Raw genomic sequence first — 16844 nt, forward strand, 5'->3', positions numbered from 1 at the left:
ATGCTGTTTTCATTCTCGTCGAAGGCATCCAACAACATCACTGAGAACTTCATGCTAAAAAAAAGCATGGGAACAAGCACAAAGCCCTACTTCACTTCATTATAGACTAGGAAAGCACATGATTATTGTCCATTATCTACAGCCCATGCAAACATGGTGTCATGAAATTGATGTAAAATACTGATGAACTTCTACAGGCAACCAAATATTGCCGTAATTTTCATCAAGCCCTCATGACTGACAGTATCAAAGGCCTTTTGTTGGATCTACAGACATTGTGTACAGACCTCTGTTCTGCTCCTGGCATTTCTCTTAGAGTTGTTGGGCAGCAAACACCATATCAACCATTCCTTGGCCCTTTCTGAAGCGACATTTGCTCTTGGGGAGATATGAGACTAGAATTTAGAAGAAAAATTAGGACTGGTTATCTAGCTCTCTAAGTCTTCAGAGTTGATAAATGAGTGAATGGTGAGGTCATCACCGGAGAGAGTGTAGAGAAAGAAAAAAGAACCGGTACAGAGCCTTAGGGGAACACCCACAGTTTGTGGTTGTGACATGGATGAGGAGCCAGCAAAGGCTGGTCAGAAGGAGCAGTCATGTAGGTTGCAGGATACCAGGAGTTGACCTATTAAGCCACAAAGAGGAGAGAGTATCCAGGAGTTGGTAATCAACAGTGCCTTGTGCTACAGAGAGGTTGAGAGAGATGAGAATTGAGAAAGAACAGTTAAATTATGAGGAATTGCTTTCCTTGTCTGGTCAAGGAAAAGCCCATGTTAATGAGGTCTTGGATCCTTGGATCCTATGACATGTAGAAATATCTTAGTTGAAAATTCACCAATGATAAAGGAAAATATAATTGCCCCAATACTGATTCTAGATAGATAGCGTGCTGCTGTGCTTTAAAAAATATTCATCAATATCTTTCGTTTGAAAACCACCATCATTTCTGAATATGATTCCAACTCTTTTCTTTTCCCACAGACGTCAATTTTTTAAAAAAAGAGAAAAAAAATCAACAAAGTTCAACATATGTAAGATTCAATTCCCATAGTCCACTACCTCTTTAAAGAAATGGGAAAGGTACATTCTTCTGTCTCTTCTTTTGGGGCTAAACTTGGTTATTATAATTTCATAACATTTAGCTTTGTTTTATTGCTATTCTTTCCTTTTACATGATTGTAATCATTGTGTATATTATTTTTCTGGTTCTACTTCACTTTGCATTGATTTCCCTGCTTCTCTATGTATATTATGTTTATAATTTCCTATAGCACCATAATTCCATTACATTCTTGTGACGTACCTTGTTTAGACTTTCTAATTCTATTTTGTTTCCAGTCCTTTGATAACTCAAAAAGTATTGCTTATAAATATTTTGGTATAATTGAGACTTTTGGAAAAAAAAATCAATTGGCCTCCTTGTGGGTATGTGCCTAACAAAGTGATCTCTGTGTTAGTGGTTATGGGTCTCTTTTAGCTATGTGATAATCAGCAAGTAACTTAACCTTTCAGGCAACTCTCTTAAGATTACAGGTTGTAGACTAGATGTTGGTTTCCATCAGTATTTCATCACTCAGAGTTCCCTATGCTGATTTAATCACAAATCTAGACCAAAAAGAAAAATAAATCCAAATTTTATGTTTGTTGCTTTGTTTTTTATTTGAACTTTATAGCTTAAAAATGCATTTCTATTTCATTCTACCAGTTTTCATTTAGTTGAGATTTAACCTGTTTACTCATGGATGAGTAATAGTTCGATTTCATTCAATAGATATCAAGTTTAAATATCAATCTTGTGCTATGCACTGTGCCTTGCAGAAAGAGAGAGAGATAAGAGACTGGTTGAGTGATGTTATTGATGTACAAAATATACCAGTTAAAGAAACTGCCTGCCAATGCAAGTCAGTGCCTTTTCTCAGTTTATAGTTTAGTTGCCCCTACACAGATAACTCTTTTTGTTTTGTTTTGGTTTTGGTTTTTGGTGAGGCAGTCAGGGCTAAGTGACTTGCCCAGGGTCACGCAGCTAGTAAGTGTCAGATAACTCTTAATACATAATAAATAAATAGTAAATAAATATAATAAATACAACAGAAAAGTATAAAACCAAAACTTTGTGGCTTCAGGGGATTGGTGGAAGAGTTTGTCCCAGAGCTTTTTACCCATCCACACCTTATTTCATGTTCTTTTTGTCCATGTCTCTTCATAAACCCTCTGGAAGTTTTCCTTTTATACATATGTAAATAACTGTAACAAAAAAAGACAGAGCTTAGTTAAATGTCCGAGATAGGTATATAATGCTCTGTGACATCATATGGGAGACCTCCTGCGGAACTTATAACGAAGAATACATTTTTGGACATGGCTAATGTGAGAATTTGTTTTGCTTGACTATGAATATTTGTTATGAGAGTTTTCTTTTTCTTTCAATTGTTCCATGGGGAGAGGAGGAGGAAAGTGGGAGGAAGAGAGAATAAATGATCTAACTTTAAAAACCTAGGGGGAGAAATGGTTATCACCTGCTGGAGGCATCAGGCAAGACTTGACAAAGGAGTTAATATTTTAGCTGGTCCTCAAAAATGATTGGACGGGTTTTTCTTCTGTAGGGTGTACATACTGTGTTTTGGGAACAATGTAAGTTAAAGGTAGAGAGATGGCTGAGAAGAGCATGGTGTCCAGTGTAGCAGGCTTTTCTAGCTTCTGGATGAGAATCATGGCATGGTGAATTTTGTTTTGATCATTTGGAAGCAGTTGCAGCTGATTTAGAAAGTTTATGTTTGGATTTGCCCCTATTTTGATATAGATTATAAACACATTTACTCCTGTCTGACTTGGACTTTGCATATTGCAGTATTTTAATGATGCCAAATTCAATATAAATTCTTGATTTTGTTTTACCTTTTAGGTTTAAAAAATTCACTTGCGTGGTGCTTCCTGACCAATGGAGAACTATTTCCAAGCAGAGGCATACAACCTGGATAAGGTTTTAGATGAATTTGAACAGAATGAAGGTGAGCATTTCCTTTGACATCTGTGCACGTATGTACCACAAAGAAGATGATGGCGGGGCATTGTTAGGTAATGCAGCAATCTTTAGAAACCCAGGGAGCAACAAAGCAAAAACTCTTGCTTGCATTTCCCAGACTTGCAAAAATCAACTTTTCTTTGGTGGTGTCATCCTGTTGGCAACAGATCACTAGATGTTGATTCTTTAGCAAAAGAAAAATCATTTGGAAACCAAAATATGATAGCGTGAGTGTATTTTGCTATAAACAGATGAATACAAAAGAAAGTTGGACTCTGATTCGTTGTCCTAGCTAATCCTGGTACTGGAGAATAGATGATGAAACATACCTTCCTCTTCTTGGTAGATAGGTGGTGGTCAATGGGCTGGGATATTGCATTCATTGTCAGACAAGCCCCCTGGGTTCGTTGCTTTTGCTTAACTATTTTTTTCATTGTGACATGGGAAGTACTTGAGTAAGTACCCAGTCATGGTGCTCACTGTGCAGTGTACAGACTGACAGTATACTCTCTTGGGTCACTTGAGCAATCTCAGAATTACTGGAAAGGATAACTTAAGAATATACAATATTCCAAAGCATCCTTCTGTGTTGTTTCCCCTTTTTCTAACCATGATTCATTAGGAGCAGAATATAGCGAGTCAGCAAGAAAAATGCACTTTCACCCAAACCCTGTAAATTTAGAGCTGGTCTAGACAAAGAAATCTAATTAATTAGTAGTGGCTCCAGGAGTAGGGACAAGCCTTCAATTATTTTCAAGCTTCAGCATAAAGGGGTAGGAAAAATGGTTTTTGCCTCCCTGCCAGTGATTCACCTTGACCTGTAGAGACTGGGGATGCAGGTCTGACCTAGTTTAGTCTACTCCGAGCCTGTGATCATAACAGCTCATGTTTGTAAAGGAAGGACTTTAAGGTTTTTTATAAAAGATTTGCTCTCAGCGTCTCATCCTGGGAGGCAGGTAGTATGAATATTTTTATTTTATTTTATATGAACATTAACGTTTTTCAAAATACTTTTTTTGTATATCATTTCATTTGATCCTCACAACAACCCTGTGAGGAAGATGCTATTATTGTCCTTAATTTAGTGGTGAGAGAGGTTAAGAAACTTGCCCAGGGTCACACAACTAGAAAGTGTCTGAGGCTGAATTTGAATTCATCACTGCACCAGAGAGATTAAGTGACTGGTAGTGATTATATAGTTTGTAAGTATCAGAGCCAGAATTCAAGCCACAGTTCCTAAGTCCAGGTCTCACTTTGACCTCTGGTATTTGATCAGTGCATGCCAGAATTTACCTCATCTCTATAAAGTCTTCAAGACCGTAGAAGACCCTGAACTAAGCCATTTCCCAGGGTCAACATTACTTCAGATGGCTGTGATATACCAGGCGCTGTGCTAGTGGGATATAAAGGCAAAAATGAACAAAGAGTCCCTGCCCTCAAGTAGCTTACATTCAGATACCTCATGTGAAGAGATAAGGCTATAATGATGGTTTAAAATGGTCAGGAATACTAATGGCTAGGGGGGTCAGAACAAGTTTTCCATAGGAAGTAGCAACACATATAAAGCAAGCCATAAGAGAGGCTGGAGATTCTAAGAGGTAAAAGTGAAATCCCTTCCAGTTATGGAGCATTGACTGTACAAAAGCCCAGAGATGGGAACTGAAAATAGCATAGACCATTTGGGCTAGAACGGGGGTGGGGAACCTGTGGCCTTGAGGCCACATGTAGCCTTCTAGGTCCTTGGGTGCAGCCTTTTGACTGAGTCCAAGTTTTACAGAACAAATATTTTAATTGAAGGGATTTATTCTGTGAAGGTTGGATCAAAGAGCTGCACTTGAGGGCCTAGAGGGCCACATGTGGCCTTGAGGCCTCAGGTATCCCACCCCTGGGCTATAGAATGTCAAATACGTGAAGAGGAGTAACGTATAATAAATCTGAAATGGTAGGGTGTAGCCAGATTAATAAAGACTTTAAATGCCAAGCTGAATAGATGGATGGATGGATGGATGGATGGATGACTCAGTGAATAAAATCTTTTTAAAAAGTTTAGTAAGACCATCTGTAACACTCTCAAGGAATTCACATTCTAGTGGAGGCAACAGCACATGTAGGTTTTAGTTGTAAGTCAGCTGGAAAGATCCCATGGTCTTGAAGATGCTATCACAAAGCAGATGGTAGTGCAACTTCTTTAATATTTTTCTACTGATAATCCTGTCTGTTTCGGATGTTGAACTATTTGATAGGGCCCAGGACTTTGGCTGTGAGAAATCATTTTCTGGGACTTCAATAGCTGTCACCTCATAGGAGGCAGGGACTACAACACCTGCTGATGCAGTTGCCCGGTGGTATCTCTACGGTTATTGCTTGCTTCCTAGGTTGATGGCATTGAGAACTGGGACGGAAGCAGAGCTGGTAGTTTGTGGGTTGCTGCCACTCTTGGGCCTTTTGGGGATACTCATCCAGATAGGGATGCTTGGTCAGCGGTTAGTGTTGGTGGTAGGAAGAAAAATTTGTAGCCTATCCTGGAGATGATAGAGTGTTACTGAAGGATCTCGAGCAGGGCACTGACATATTGAACTTGTGCTTTAGTAAGATTATTTTGGCAGCTGTGTGGGCACTTTGGAAGAAAGAGAAACAGAATCCAGTACAGGAGTTAAGACACTGTTGCAAGAAACCAGATGAGAAAAAATCTCTGAGCTAGGGCATTTCCCTGTGGATAGAGAGAAGTAAATGGATTATAGGAATATTGTGGATGGGAAATGAGCAAGATGTAGCAGCTGATTGGATGTGTGGGTGAAGGGGGCAGAAAGTCAGGGAGAGTTCTGAGTAACTTGGATGACTTGAAGAGTGACGGGGCCTGGCCTAACATAGAGTCTGAAGTCAGTAAGTAGGCTGGAAGAATGAGCAAACAAAAAGAAGAACCCCACTGTTAGAGTTATGGTGACAGGGATGCTTAAAACACTAACATAGAAGAGGGAGAGAAAAGAAGGGAGGAAGGGAGGAGGGAGAAGAAAGAAGGAAGGGAGGAAAGAAATGAACATATTTATTAAAGGTACCTGAAAAGGAGGGAGAGAAGGTGCCTATCACTGAGACATAATTCTGAAGTTCAGAAAGTCAGGAAGAGGGCCAGGATGGGATTTAAGATAGGCTAGTCTGGTCTCCCTCACAAAATGGCAGCTCCAGGAGGAAGTCACCAGTGGGAGAAGGGGAGCAGGGTTTGCAGAGGGATATTTTAGTGTCAGGGCATGATTTTGAAGTCCAGAACATCAGGAACAGGGACAGGAGGGGAGATGCCAAAGCATCGGTGAGCAGAACCTCAAAGTAAAACACAGCTTGGGCACAAATACAGCTGGAATTCTGGAAGAGGTGAAATGAAGTGAGAGTTTTTTAAAAAAAATTTGAAATGTTTTTATAACTGAAATAAGAGTGCTAGAGGAAAAAGTTGGGGGAAAAAATGAGAGCAATGGAGGAAAAAAATGGAAAGGGCAAGCTTGGCACAAGAGGTAAAAAACCTTGCCCAAGCAACAAACTCCCCGAAAATTAGTATGGATTAAGTAGAAGCTAATGACTCCATGAGACAAGAATTATTAAAATAAAGTCAAAAGACTGAAGAAAATAGAAGAAAAATGTGAGATATCTCTTAGCAAAAATTACTAATCTGTAAAATTGATCAAGGAGGAAAAAAAATAAGAATCATTGGACTACCTAAAAGTCATAACCAAAAAGGAGCCTAAACATTATATTTCAAGAAATATTAAAAGATAACTGTCTAGGTCTCCTGGAACAAGAGGGCACAGTGAAAACAGAAAGAATCTACCAGTTACCTCCTGAAAGAAACTCCAAAATGAAAACTTCCAGGACAAGTATAGCCAAAACCCAGAGTTTCTAGGTCAAAGAAAAAAAATCTTACATCTAGCCAGAACGAAAGAATTCAGGTGCTGTGGAGCCACAGTCAGAATTGCACGCAATTTAGCAGCCACTATGGCAAAGGAGTAGAGAGTTTGGAATATGATATTCCAAAAAGCAAAGGATATAAGCCTTATAACCAAGAATAATATAACCAGTAAAATGTAACCAGTAAAATAATGTAACCAGAGTACAATCCTACTGTGGAATAAATGGATCTTTAATGAAAGAGAGGACTTGAAGCATTCCTGATGAAAAGACCAGAGTTATGTAGAAATTCTAAAGTACATCCACAGGATTCAAGTGAAGCATAGAAGGGTGAACTTGAGCAAGCAATCATAAGGGACTAAAAAAGGATAAACTCATTATGTCTTAATAGGAGATGTGTCTTTTCTCTGAATCTTGTCATCATCAGGAGTCATAGAAAGAGGACCTAGAAGTGGCTCTGTTTTGTCTCAATAATCTTAACTGAAGAATGGAAAAAGAGTTGAAGAGAAATACACTGGAGAGGGCAGTGGAAAGGGAAAGTTGGGGAAATTATTTCATGCTGTCAGGGTGTGCAAGTATAATTCTGTACAAACAAGGAGGAAGGAGTGGGGGGAATGGCTGACACTTGAATCTTACTCCCATGTCTGTTGGTCAAAGGAGAGTAGAATACACACACACATTTAGGTGCAGAAATATATTTTTCTAAACAGGGAAACAGGAGGGAAAGGGAAAAAGACAGAGAGGGGAATTAGAGGGGAGGGTGTTCAAAGAAGAATTAGTTCTGAGCAAAACAAACTCTTAAGGATACTATTTTTGTGGTTGTTGTTTGTCCTTCATTCTTGAAGAGGACCATGACATCAGGGAGGTGATGTCATGACTTGTAAGCGAATTGGATTTGTTATAAAGATGACCCCAGACTCAGTTCCAAAGACTGGTGTTTCAAAGACTTTTTCTTAAAGAGGTTGAAGTGCGTTCTTTTGATTCTCTCAAGAAGCGGGCACACCTCCTTGGAAGGGGAGAACTGCGTGCATAAAAGAAGCCAAAGCAAGCTTTATAGTTAGTAATTGCCTAACTCCTCCCTTCTGGATCAGGATGGGTCCTGATCCTTCTGGGTTACAATCTTCCTTATATGCCCCAGCCCTAACATACATTATGTGCCTAGAATTGTGTTATTACTCCCCCCCGGACAGAGAAGTTAGCCTGTCTGTGCTGATTTCTTATGTACTTATGTGGAAACTTCACTCTTTCATTTCTCACAGATTTGAGGGAGGGCTGTGCAAAGTCACCAGCCTCACTTTCTGTATTTGGACCCAGTGGCATGATATAGATCAGGATGACTGGAGATAGCTCTGGATGCAGTGGGAGACCTTGGCTTCTTTAAGCCAAGCTCTTTCCCAGGTCTCAGTTTAACTGAGGCAATGCCCATTCAGTGATTAAGGCTAAGTACGAAATGAGGCAAAGAATGGCCTCTTTTACTTAGTCAGAGAAAAGATATAAATCTGGATCATGCCTTAAACCCAAATCACTTTAGCATTCATTGATTGGCCAACAACAGATCCCAGCCCAACCCCATCCTGGTCATTGTTTGGGCCCTGATGGCTCAGAATGAATGTAAATAGGAACTGTTTCTGTTTTGGCCAGAATTCTGAGAGTCTCTCCATGACCTGCCCCCATTAATTAAGGAAACCCCAATGACCATCTAGCCTCTGTCTGAAGACCTCCTTTGAGAGGAACTCATCACCTCCTGCAATAACCCATTCCACTATTGAATGGCTTTCATTTTAGGAAGTTTTTCCTGATGACAGATTTTTTGCAACTTCTGCTTATTCTCCCGGTTCTGCCTTCTGGGCCCAAAGAGAACAATCCTAAACCCTCCATGTGATGAAGTCTTCTCCAGGTTAAACATATCAATTTCCTTCCAACTGGTCATTATATGAAGTGAACTGAAGGCCCTTCACTATCTTGGTTGCTCTCTTCTCCAGTTTGTCATTGTGCTTTTGAAACTGTGACATCTAGAACTGAACATAATATTCTAGATGAGGTCTGATGAGGGCAGAGTACAAAGGAACTGTCACCCCCTTATTCCAGGAATTTCAGTATCTTTTAATGTAAGCCAAGATCACATTTTTGGGCTGCCATATAATGCTTCTTTTTTTTTTTCTCTTTTTAAAAAAATTTCCTTTTTTTTTTTTACTTAATAGTCATCTTTGTAAGATTTTGAGATCCAAATCTTTTTCCCTCACTCCTTCTCTCCCCTCCCCAAGACAGCAAACAATCTGATATAGGTTATACATGTATAGTCATGTTAAACATTTCCACATTAGTCATGTTGTGAAAGAAAACTCAGAACAAAAGGGAAAAACCACGAGAAAGAAAAAAAACAAAAGACAGAAAAAGTTAAAATAGTATGCTTTGATCTGCATTCAGAGTCCATAGTCCTTTCTCTGGATGGGATCAGCATTCTCCACCACTAGTCCCTTGGAATTGTCTTGGATCATTGCATTGCTGAGAAGAGCTAAGTCTGTCATAGTTGATCATCGCACAATGTTGTGATGTTAGTCAACCACATCGTACCTCTGACTCACAGGATCATGGGGATGTATTGTCAGATCTGGAAGGGGCCTTGCAGGCCATCTAGTCCAACTCATTTGACAGACAAGGAAACTGAGACACAAGAAGGTTATGTGACTTATCCAAGGTTTCCTAGGTGGGAAAATGGCAGAGGCAGGATATGAAGCCAGATTCTCTGACTTGATAGTCAGCACTCTTCCACTGTGCTGGGCTGCTTCTCAAATTCTTATTGAGCTTTCAATCCACTAAATCTCCCAAAGCTTTTTTTAGATAAACTATTATCTAACCATGCCTTTTCTCTTGATCAGTCTATAGAAGTGGAGGAGAATGATGGTAATCCTGAGTTGGGATTTGGCAAATAGTGAGTGAGTGGAAATAATATAAGAAGGAAGGGGTTTCAGGAATAGAGAGCATAGATTAATAGGTTACTCATATTAGCAAGATTGCAAAAAGGTTGGAAATGAGGCCAGACCTGGAGTGATGGACTGGGAAAGCAGGGATGGAATGGTCTTGCAGTTAGGATAAAGAATGGGTTTAGAAAAAATGGTGCATTAGGAGAGATGGATGGCTGGGAAGTTGCGAGGTTGAGGGATTTCAGAGTTTTGGATCATGGGGATAGGAGAGTCAAATATTTGATCATTCCTGTGTGTAGCTTAGGTACTAATAAGATAGGTCACAGGAGTTGAGGAGTGTTATGAACTGGGAGACCTGGGTTATTTAAGGGGATATCAATATATCACAGAACCAGAGAATCTGAGACTTGAAGGAGACCCCAATGACCATTTATTCCTATCCACACAAGAAATACCCACTATCACATATCTAGCAAGTGATGTCATCCAACCTCTGCTTGAAGTCCTCCAAGGACAGGGAGCCTACCACCTCCCAAGGCAACCCATCCTGTTTTTGGAAAGCTTCTATTGTTTAGAAGTTTTGCCTGATATCAATCCTAAATCAGCCTTTTTGCGCCTTTAACCATTACTCCTGGTTTTGTCCCCTACTGCCAAACATCTTCATTTGACAGGAACCCCTGGTCTTCCTCTGGACACTCTGACTACCGAAGGTTGAAAAATTCTTTTCTTCTTTTAAATTTTTTTGTATTCATGAATTATTTATGTTTGTAAGGCTTGCCTGTCAAATTGCAGATGGAACAAAATTAGAAGAGTGTCAGTGGATCAGAAATACAAGAACTCTCTATGTTAGAAAGTTGGATTAAATCTAGTAAGATAAAGTTTAGTAGTGATAAGTATAGAAAGTCTTGCACATGGGTTTAGAAAACTGATTTCATGAGCAAAAGGTGGAGGGGATGGACCCAACTAAACAGCAGTTCAAACCAAGTAGCTCTGAGTTTTTTAGTAATCCAAGTCAGTATAAGTCAGCAGTGCAACATAGCAGTCAAGAAAGCTGCTGTGATTTTATATTTTTTATATTTGAAATTTTATTTTTTCCAATTACGTGTAAAAACAATTTTCACATTTTTTTTTTAAATTTTGAGCTCCAAATTCTCTTCCTTACTCCCTCCCCTCCCCCATCATTGTTAAAGCAAGCAGTTTTATATTGCTGTGTAGAGATGCGAAACATATTTCCAAATTATTCATGTTGTGAAAGAAAACAGGCAAAAAAACCCAAGAAAAATAAAGTTTTTAAAAAATATGCTTTGATCTCTCTCTTGAAGTGGATAGCATTTTTCATCATAAGTCCTTCAGAATTGTCTTAGGTCATTGTATTGGTAAGAATAGCTAAGTCATTTATAGTTGGTCATTGTTACAGTATTGTTACTATATACAGTGTTCTGCTTCTGTTCACTTCACTTTGCATCAGTTCATGTAAGTCTTTGCAGGTTTTTCTAAAAGCGTTCTGCTCATCATTTCTTACAGCACAGTAGTATTCCTTCTCAGTTATATGCTACAACTTGTTCAGCAATTCCCCAATTGATGGGCATCCTGTTATTTTCTAATTCTTTGCCTCCATCAAAAGAACTGCCTTAATTTTTGTACCCATAAGTCCTTTTCCTTTTTCTTTGATCTCTTTGGGGTACTGATTTAGTAGTGGTATTGCTGGGTCAGAGGGTATGAACAGTTTTATAGCCTTTTGGGAATAGTTCTAAATTGCTCTCCAGAATGGTTGGATTAGTTCACAACTCCACCAGTGGTGCATTAGCGTCCCAGTTTTCCCACATCCCCTCTAACATTTGTCATTTTCCTTTTTTCCCCCCACATTAGCCAATCTGATAGTTGTTTTAGTTTGAATTTCTCTAATCAGTAGTGATTTAGAGCATTTTTTCATGACTATAGGCTTGACTATAGACAGCTTTGATTTCTTGGTCTGAAAGCTGCCTGTTTATATACTTTGACCATTTATCAATTGAGGATTGACTCATATTCTTATATATTTGACTCATTTCTCTATATTTTTGAGAAATGAGGTCTTTATCAGAAAAACTTGCTATAAAAAATTTGCCCCCAGTTTTCTGTTTTCCTTCTAATCTTGGCTGCTTTGGTTTTGTTTGTGTAAAACTTTTAAAAATCTAATATGATCAAAATTACTCATTTTTATATACTGTTATGCTCTCTGTCTCTTGTTTGGTCCTAAATTCTTCCCTTATCCATAGACCTGACCTCTAAACTATTCCATGCTCCCCTAATTTGCTTATGGTATCACCCTTTATTTCTAAATCATGTAACCCACTCTGCTCTCTGCTTCTGTTTCATGGGTGAGTTCATCTCGTTCACATTCAGTTATGATTACTAACTGTGAATTTCCCTTCATCCTACTTTCCCCCCCTGTTTATTCTTTCTCTCTGCCTCTGTGTCTCTCTCCTTTCACCCTGCTCTTCCTCAGAAGTGTTTTGCTTCTGATCGATGGCCCCCAGCCCCATCTGCCCTCCCTTCTTTTCAACCTCACCTTCTCTTATGCCCCTCCCCTCTTACTTTCCTGTAGAGTAAGATAGATTTCTCTGCCCAACTGAGTGGGTATGTTATTCCCTCTTGGAGCCGAGTCTGATGAGAGTAAGGTTCAAGTGTTGCCTGCCACTCCCACCTCCATCTTCCTCTCCACTGTAAAAGCTCTCTTACGCCTCTTTTATGTGAGATAATTTATCCCATTCTATCTTTCCCTTCCCACCTCTCCCAATGTATTTGTCTTTCTCACTCCTTAATTTTATTTTTTTGGGTATTATCCCCATCATAGTCAACTTACACCCATGCCTTCTGTCCTGGCATGTTCCTTCTGACTGCCCCATAAGGATAAAATTCTTAGGAGTTATAAGTATCATCTTCCCGTGTAGGAATGTAAACAGCTTGACCTTATTGAATCCTTTATGATTTCTCTTTCCTGTTAGCCTTTTTAATGCTTCTCTTGAGTCTTGTATTTGAAAGTCAAATTTTCTATTCAGCTTTGGTTTTTTCATCAGAAATGTTTGAAGGTCCTCTGTTTCATTAAATATCCATTTTTCCCCCCTGAAGGATTATACTCAGTTTTTTGGGGGTAGGTGATTTTTTTTTTCTTTTTTGGTGAGGCAGTCGGGGTCAAGTGACTTGCCCAGGGTCACATAGCCTGGTACACATCAAGTATCTGAGGCCGGTTTTGAACTCGGGTACTCTTGACTACAAGGCCAGAGCTCTATCCACTGTGCCACCTAGCTGCCCTAAGGTAGGTGATTCTTGATTATAATCCTACTTCCTTTGCCTTCTGGAGTATCATATTCCAAGCCCTCCAGTCCTTTAATGTAGAAGCTGCTAAATCTTGTGCTATCCTGACTTTGGCTCCACCATATTTGAATTGTTTCCTTCAGGCTGCTGCAGTATTTTCTCATTGATGTGGGAGCACTGGAATTTGACTTTAATTTTCTTGGGAGTTTTCATTTTGGGGTCTCTTTTAGGAGGTGATCAGTGGATTCTATTCCTATTTTGCCCTCTTATTCTAGGATATTAGGGCAGTTTTCCTTGATAATTTCTTGAAATATGATGTCTAAGCTCCTTTTTTTCTCATGGTTTTCAGGTAGTGCAATAATTCTTAAACTCGATTTGTTTTCCAGTTCAGTTGTTTTCCAGTGAGATAGTTCACATTTTCTTATATTTTTTAATTCTTTTGATTTTGTTTTATTGTTTCTTAATGTCTCTTGGAGTCCTTAGCTTCCACTTGCCCAATTCTGATTTTTAAGGAATCATTTTCTTTGTTGAGCTTTTGTACCTCCTTTTCTATTTGAGCAATTCTTTTTTTTAAGGAGTTCTTCTCTCAGTGGATTTTTGTGCCTTGTTTACCATTTGGCCTATTCTGTTTTGTTAAGGTGTTATTTTCTTCAGTATTTTTTTGTGCCTCCTTTACTAAGTTGTTGATTCCTTTTTCATGATTTTCTTGCATCACTCTCATTTCTTTTCCCAATTTTTCCTCTACCTCTTTCACTTGATTTTTAAAATACTTTTTGAGCTCTTTCAGGATTCTTTTTTGAGCCTGAGACCATTTCACATTTTTCTTTGAGGCTTTGCATGTAGCTGTTTTGAATTTGATGTCTTCTAAGTTTGTGTCTGGATCTTTCCTGTCATCATAGTAACTTTCTGTGGTCAGGTTCTTTTTTTATTGTTTGCTCTTTTTCCAGCTGATTTCTTGACTTTTTAACTTTATGTCAAAGTTGGCCTCTACTCCTGAGGTACAGGGGGCACTGTCTCAAGTTTCAGGTTTTTCATGCTGCTATTTTCAGAGTTAGTTTGTTCTTTCAGGGTGGTATGATCTAAGGAGAGGTGTGGTCACTGCTCTTCTGGCCTGTGCTCTGGTCTGTGAGAAACCACAAACACTCTTTTCCACCGTGGAACTATGTTTAGGAGCTCCACTCCTGCTAGTGCTCCTTTTCACCCTGGGACTGTTACCTAGAAGTAAGACCTGGAACCACATATGAGCAATGCAACAGAGTCCTGCTCCTAGAGCCAGGAAAAGATCCCCAGTAATATCCTTCTTACCACTTTTCTAGCCCTCTTATCATCTGTGGGCTGAGAGCTCTGGAAGGTGCTGCCACCAATTCATTCATCCCACAGGCCTGCTGCTGGCTTGCTGGGACACAGACAGCACTGTACTGAGCTCTCTGCTCATCCCATTGAGACAGACCTTCATGCCAGGTTAAGTTGTCTTGGGCTGTTGTTTTATCCCATTCTTTTGTTGGTTTTGCCACTTCAGAGTTCAGTTTTGAGGCATTTTAACGTTGTTTGGAGGGGAATTTTGGAGAGCTCTGGTGAGTCACCTATCTCTACTCTGCCATCTTCAGTGATTTTAGACTTATTAAAAAGGACATAGTGTCTGATACTAGAAGGGAGGCTGTGGCCCTACTGCATTTTCCCTTGATCATACCACATTTGGAACACTGAGTTCAGTTCTGGGTGCCATATTTTAAGTGACCAAATTGATAATCTGGAGAGTGTCTAAAGGAAGGCAGCCAGCAAAGTTTAGGTCTTCTGGATCTTACCATAGAACCATAGAAGGATTTGTTGAAAGACTTAGAGAAGCCTGGGGTGGCGGGGTGGGGTGTGTGTGTGTGTGTGTAGGATGGTGATAGCTGTGGTCAAGTACTTGAAGGGCTGTCATTGGAATAGAAGGTTTAGACTTATTCTGCTTGGACCCTAAAGCCAGGATGAGGAACCACGGAGTGGAAGCTGTAGAAAGGCAGATTTAAGCCCTCTAGCAGTTAAGAGACATTCAGAAGTTGAGCAGGCTATTTTAGGAGGTGGTGGATTTTTCTTCCTTGGAGGTGTTCAGGCACAGGCTGAATGACCACTTTTCAAGTCTGTCATAGTAGATGCTCTTTTTCAGGCATAGATTGGACAAAATTGTCTCTGATTGCCTTTGCAACCCTGTGAAGTCCATCATAACCTGGACCCCCACCCCCCCTACCTTTCCAGTCCTCTTACACTTTACATATCTCTCCACCCCCACTCCTTCTAGTGACACTCCTACAGAGACATTTCATCTTCTGACTGTGGGCTTTTTCCCTGGTCGTGCCCCAGACATTTAGTAAGCACTTGCTCTTTGCCAGGCATTGTGTTAAGCCCTTGGAGATACAAAAGAAAGGCATGGTCTAATGTGGGAAGACAACCCATAAAAAGATGCTGAAGTCAGTAAATTTATTAAGTATCCTCTAAGAGCTCCTAGTCTGATAGGGAAGACAATATGAAAGTAACTAAGGTTTCGACAGGATAAACAGGAAGGAACCGACTGAGAGAAGGCACTAGAATTAAGAGGGATCGGGATAGGTTTTCTGTAGAAGGTGAGAGTTTTACTGGGATTTGAAGGAAACCTGGGAAGTCACCACTTGGAGATGAGGCAGGAGGGCATTCCAGGCATGTGAAACAGCTAGTGGAAATGCCTGGAATGGGGGGGGGGGTGTATTTCTTGAGGAACAGCAAGGAAGCCAGTGTCAGTAGCTCAAGGAGTAAGGAGAGAGTGTTGGTATGGTATAAGAAGAGTGGAAAGGGAGTGGCGATTTGTGAAGGATTTCGATCAGCAAACAGAAGATTTTAGATTTGATCCTACAGTTAATACAGAGCTACTGGAGATTATTGAGTAGAGGAAGGGACACAGTGACACCTTCACTCAAGGAAGATCAGTCTGATAGCTTAGTGGAGGATGGACTGGAATGGGGAGACGTTTGTGACGGGGAGACCCACTGGCAGGCTATTGCCCTAGTCTGGGAGGGAGAAGATGAGTGCCTGTACCATGTTAGTTGCAGTTTCACAAGAGAGAAAAAGGCATATTTGACAGATGCTGCAAATATGAAATCACCAGGTCTTGGCTGAGGGGGAAAGTGATAAAGAATGAGCAATCGACAATGACAACTAGGTGGTGAGCTTGGGAGACTGGGAGGATAATCCTACCCTGAATAGCAGTAAGGATGTTTGGAGGAGGGAAGTGTTTAGGGGGAAACATAACAAGTTCAGTTTTGGACAGGATGAGTTTAAAATGTCTACAGGACACCGAGTTGGAGATAATAAGAAATTGGAGATCAGAGACTAGAGGTCAACATAGAGGCTTGGGCTGGGTAAGTAAATTTGAGAATCCTCATCATAGAGATGATAATTAAATCCATGAGAGCTAATGAAATCACCATATGAAATAATATAGTGAGAGAAGAGAGGAAGGCCTAGGGAGAAGACCCTTGGGAGACACCCAAGTTAGTAGGGGTGACTTGGATGAAGACCTGGCAAAGGAGACCAAGAAGGAGGAATTGGATGGTCAAAAAAAGGATAATTTTATAAAAACCTGGAGAGAGGAAAATACCAAGAATAGGGTGATCAATAATGTCAGAGGCTGTAGAGAGGTCAAGAAGAATGAGGATTGAGAAGAGGTCATTAGATTTGGCAGTTCAAGGATT

The 16844-nt window shown here is 39.9% G+C and overlaps 1 protein-coding gene across 4 annotated transcripts in view; it reads left to right on the top strand.

Annotated features, from left to right (window-relative positions):
* Nucleotides 1-16844, top strand: part of ZFYVE9 (zinc finger FYVE-type containing 9) — a 186261-nt gene that overhangs the window by 73488 nt on the left and 95929 nt on the right. For 3 of the 4 annotated variants that reach the window (XM_027838055.1, XM_027838058.1, XM_027838057.1), the window contains one exon: nucleotides 2903-3008. In XM_027838055.1, the coding sequence (XP_027693856.1) occupies nucleotides 2939-3008 (70 nt within the window). In that variant the 5' untranslated portion in view covers nucleotides 2903-2938. Of the gene's footprint in view, nucleotides 1-981; nucleotides 1081-2902; nucleotides 3009-16844 lie in introns of all 4 variants that reach the window. The other variant, XM_027838056.1, reaches the window with a different exon arrangement.

This window comes from Vombatus ursinus, unplaced genomic scaffold (genome assembly GCF_900497805.2).
Source record: "Vombatus ursinus unplaced genomic scaffold, bare-nosed wombat genome assembly UNPS02014825.1, whole genome shotgun sequence".
NCBI lineage: Eukaryota > Metazoa > Chordata > Mammalia > Diprotodontia > Vombatidae > Vombatus > Vombatus ursinus.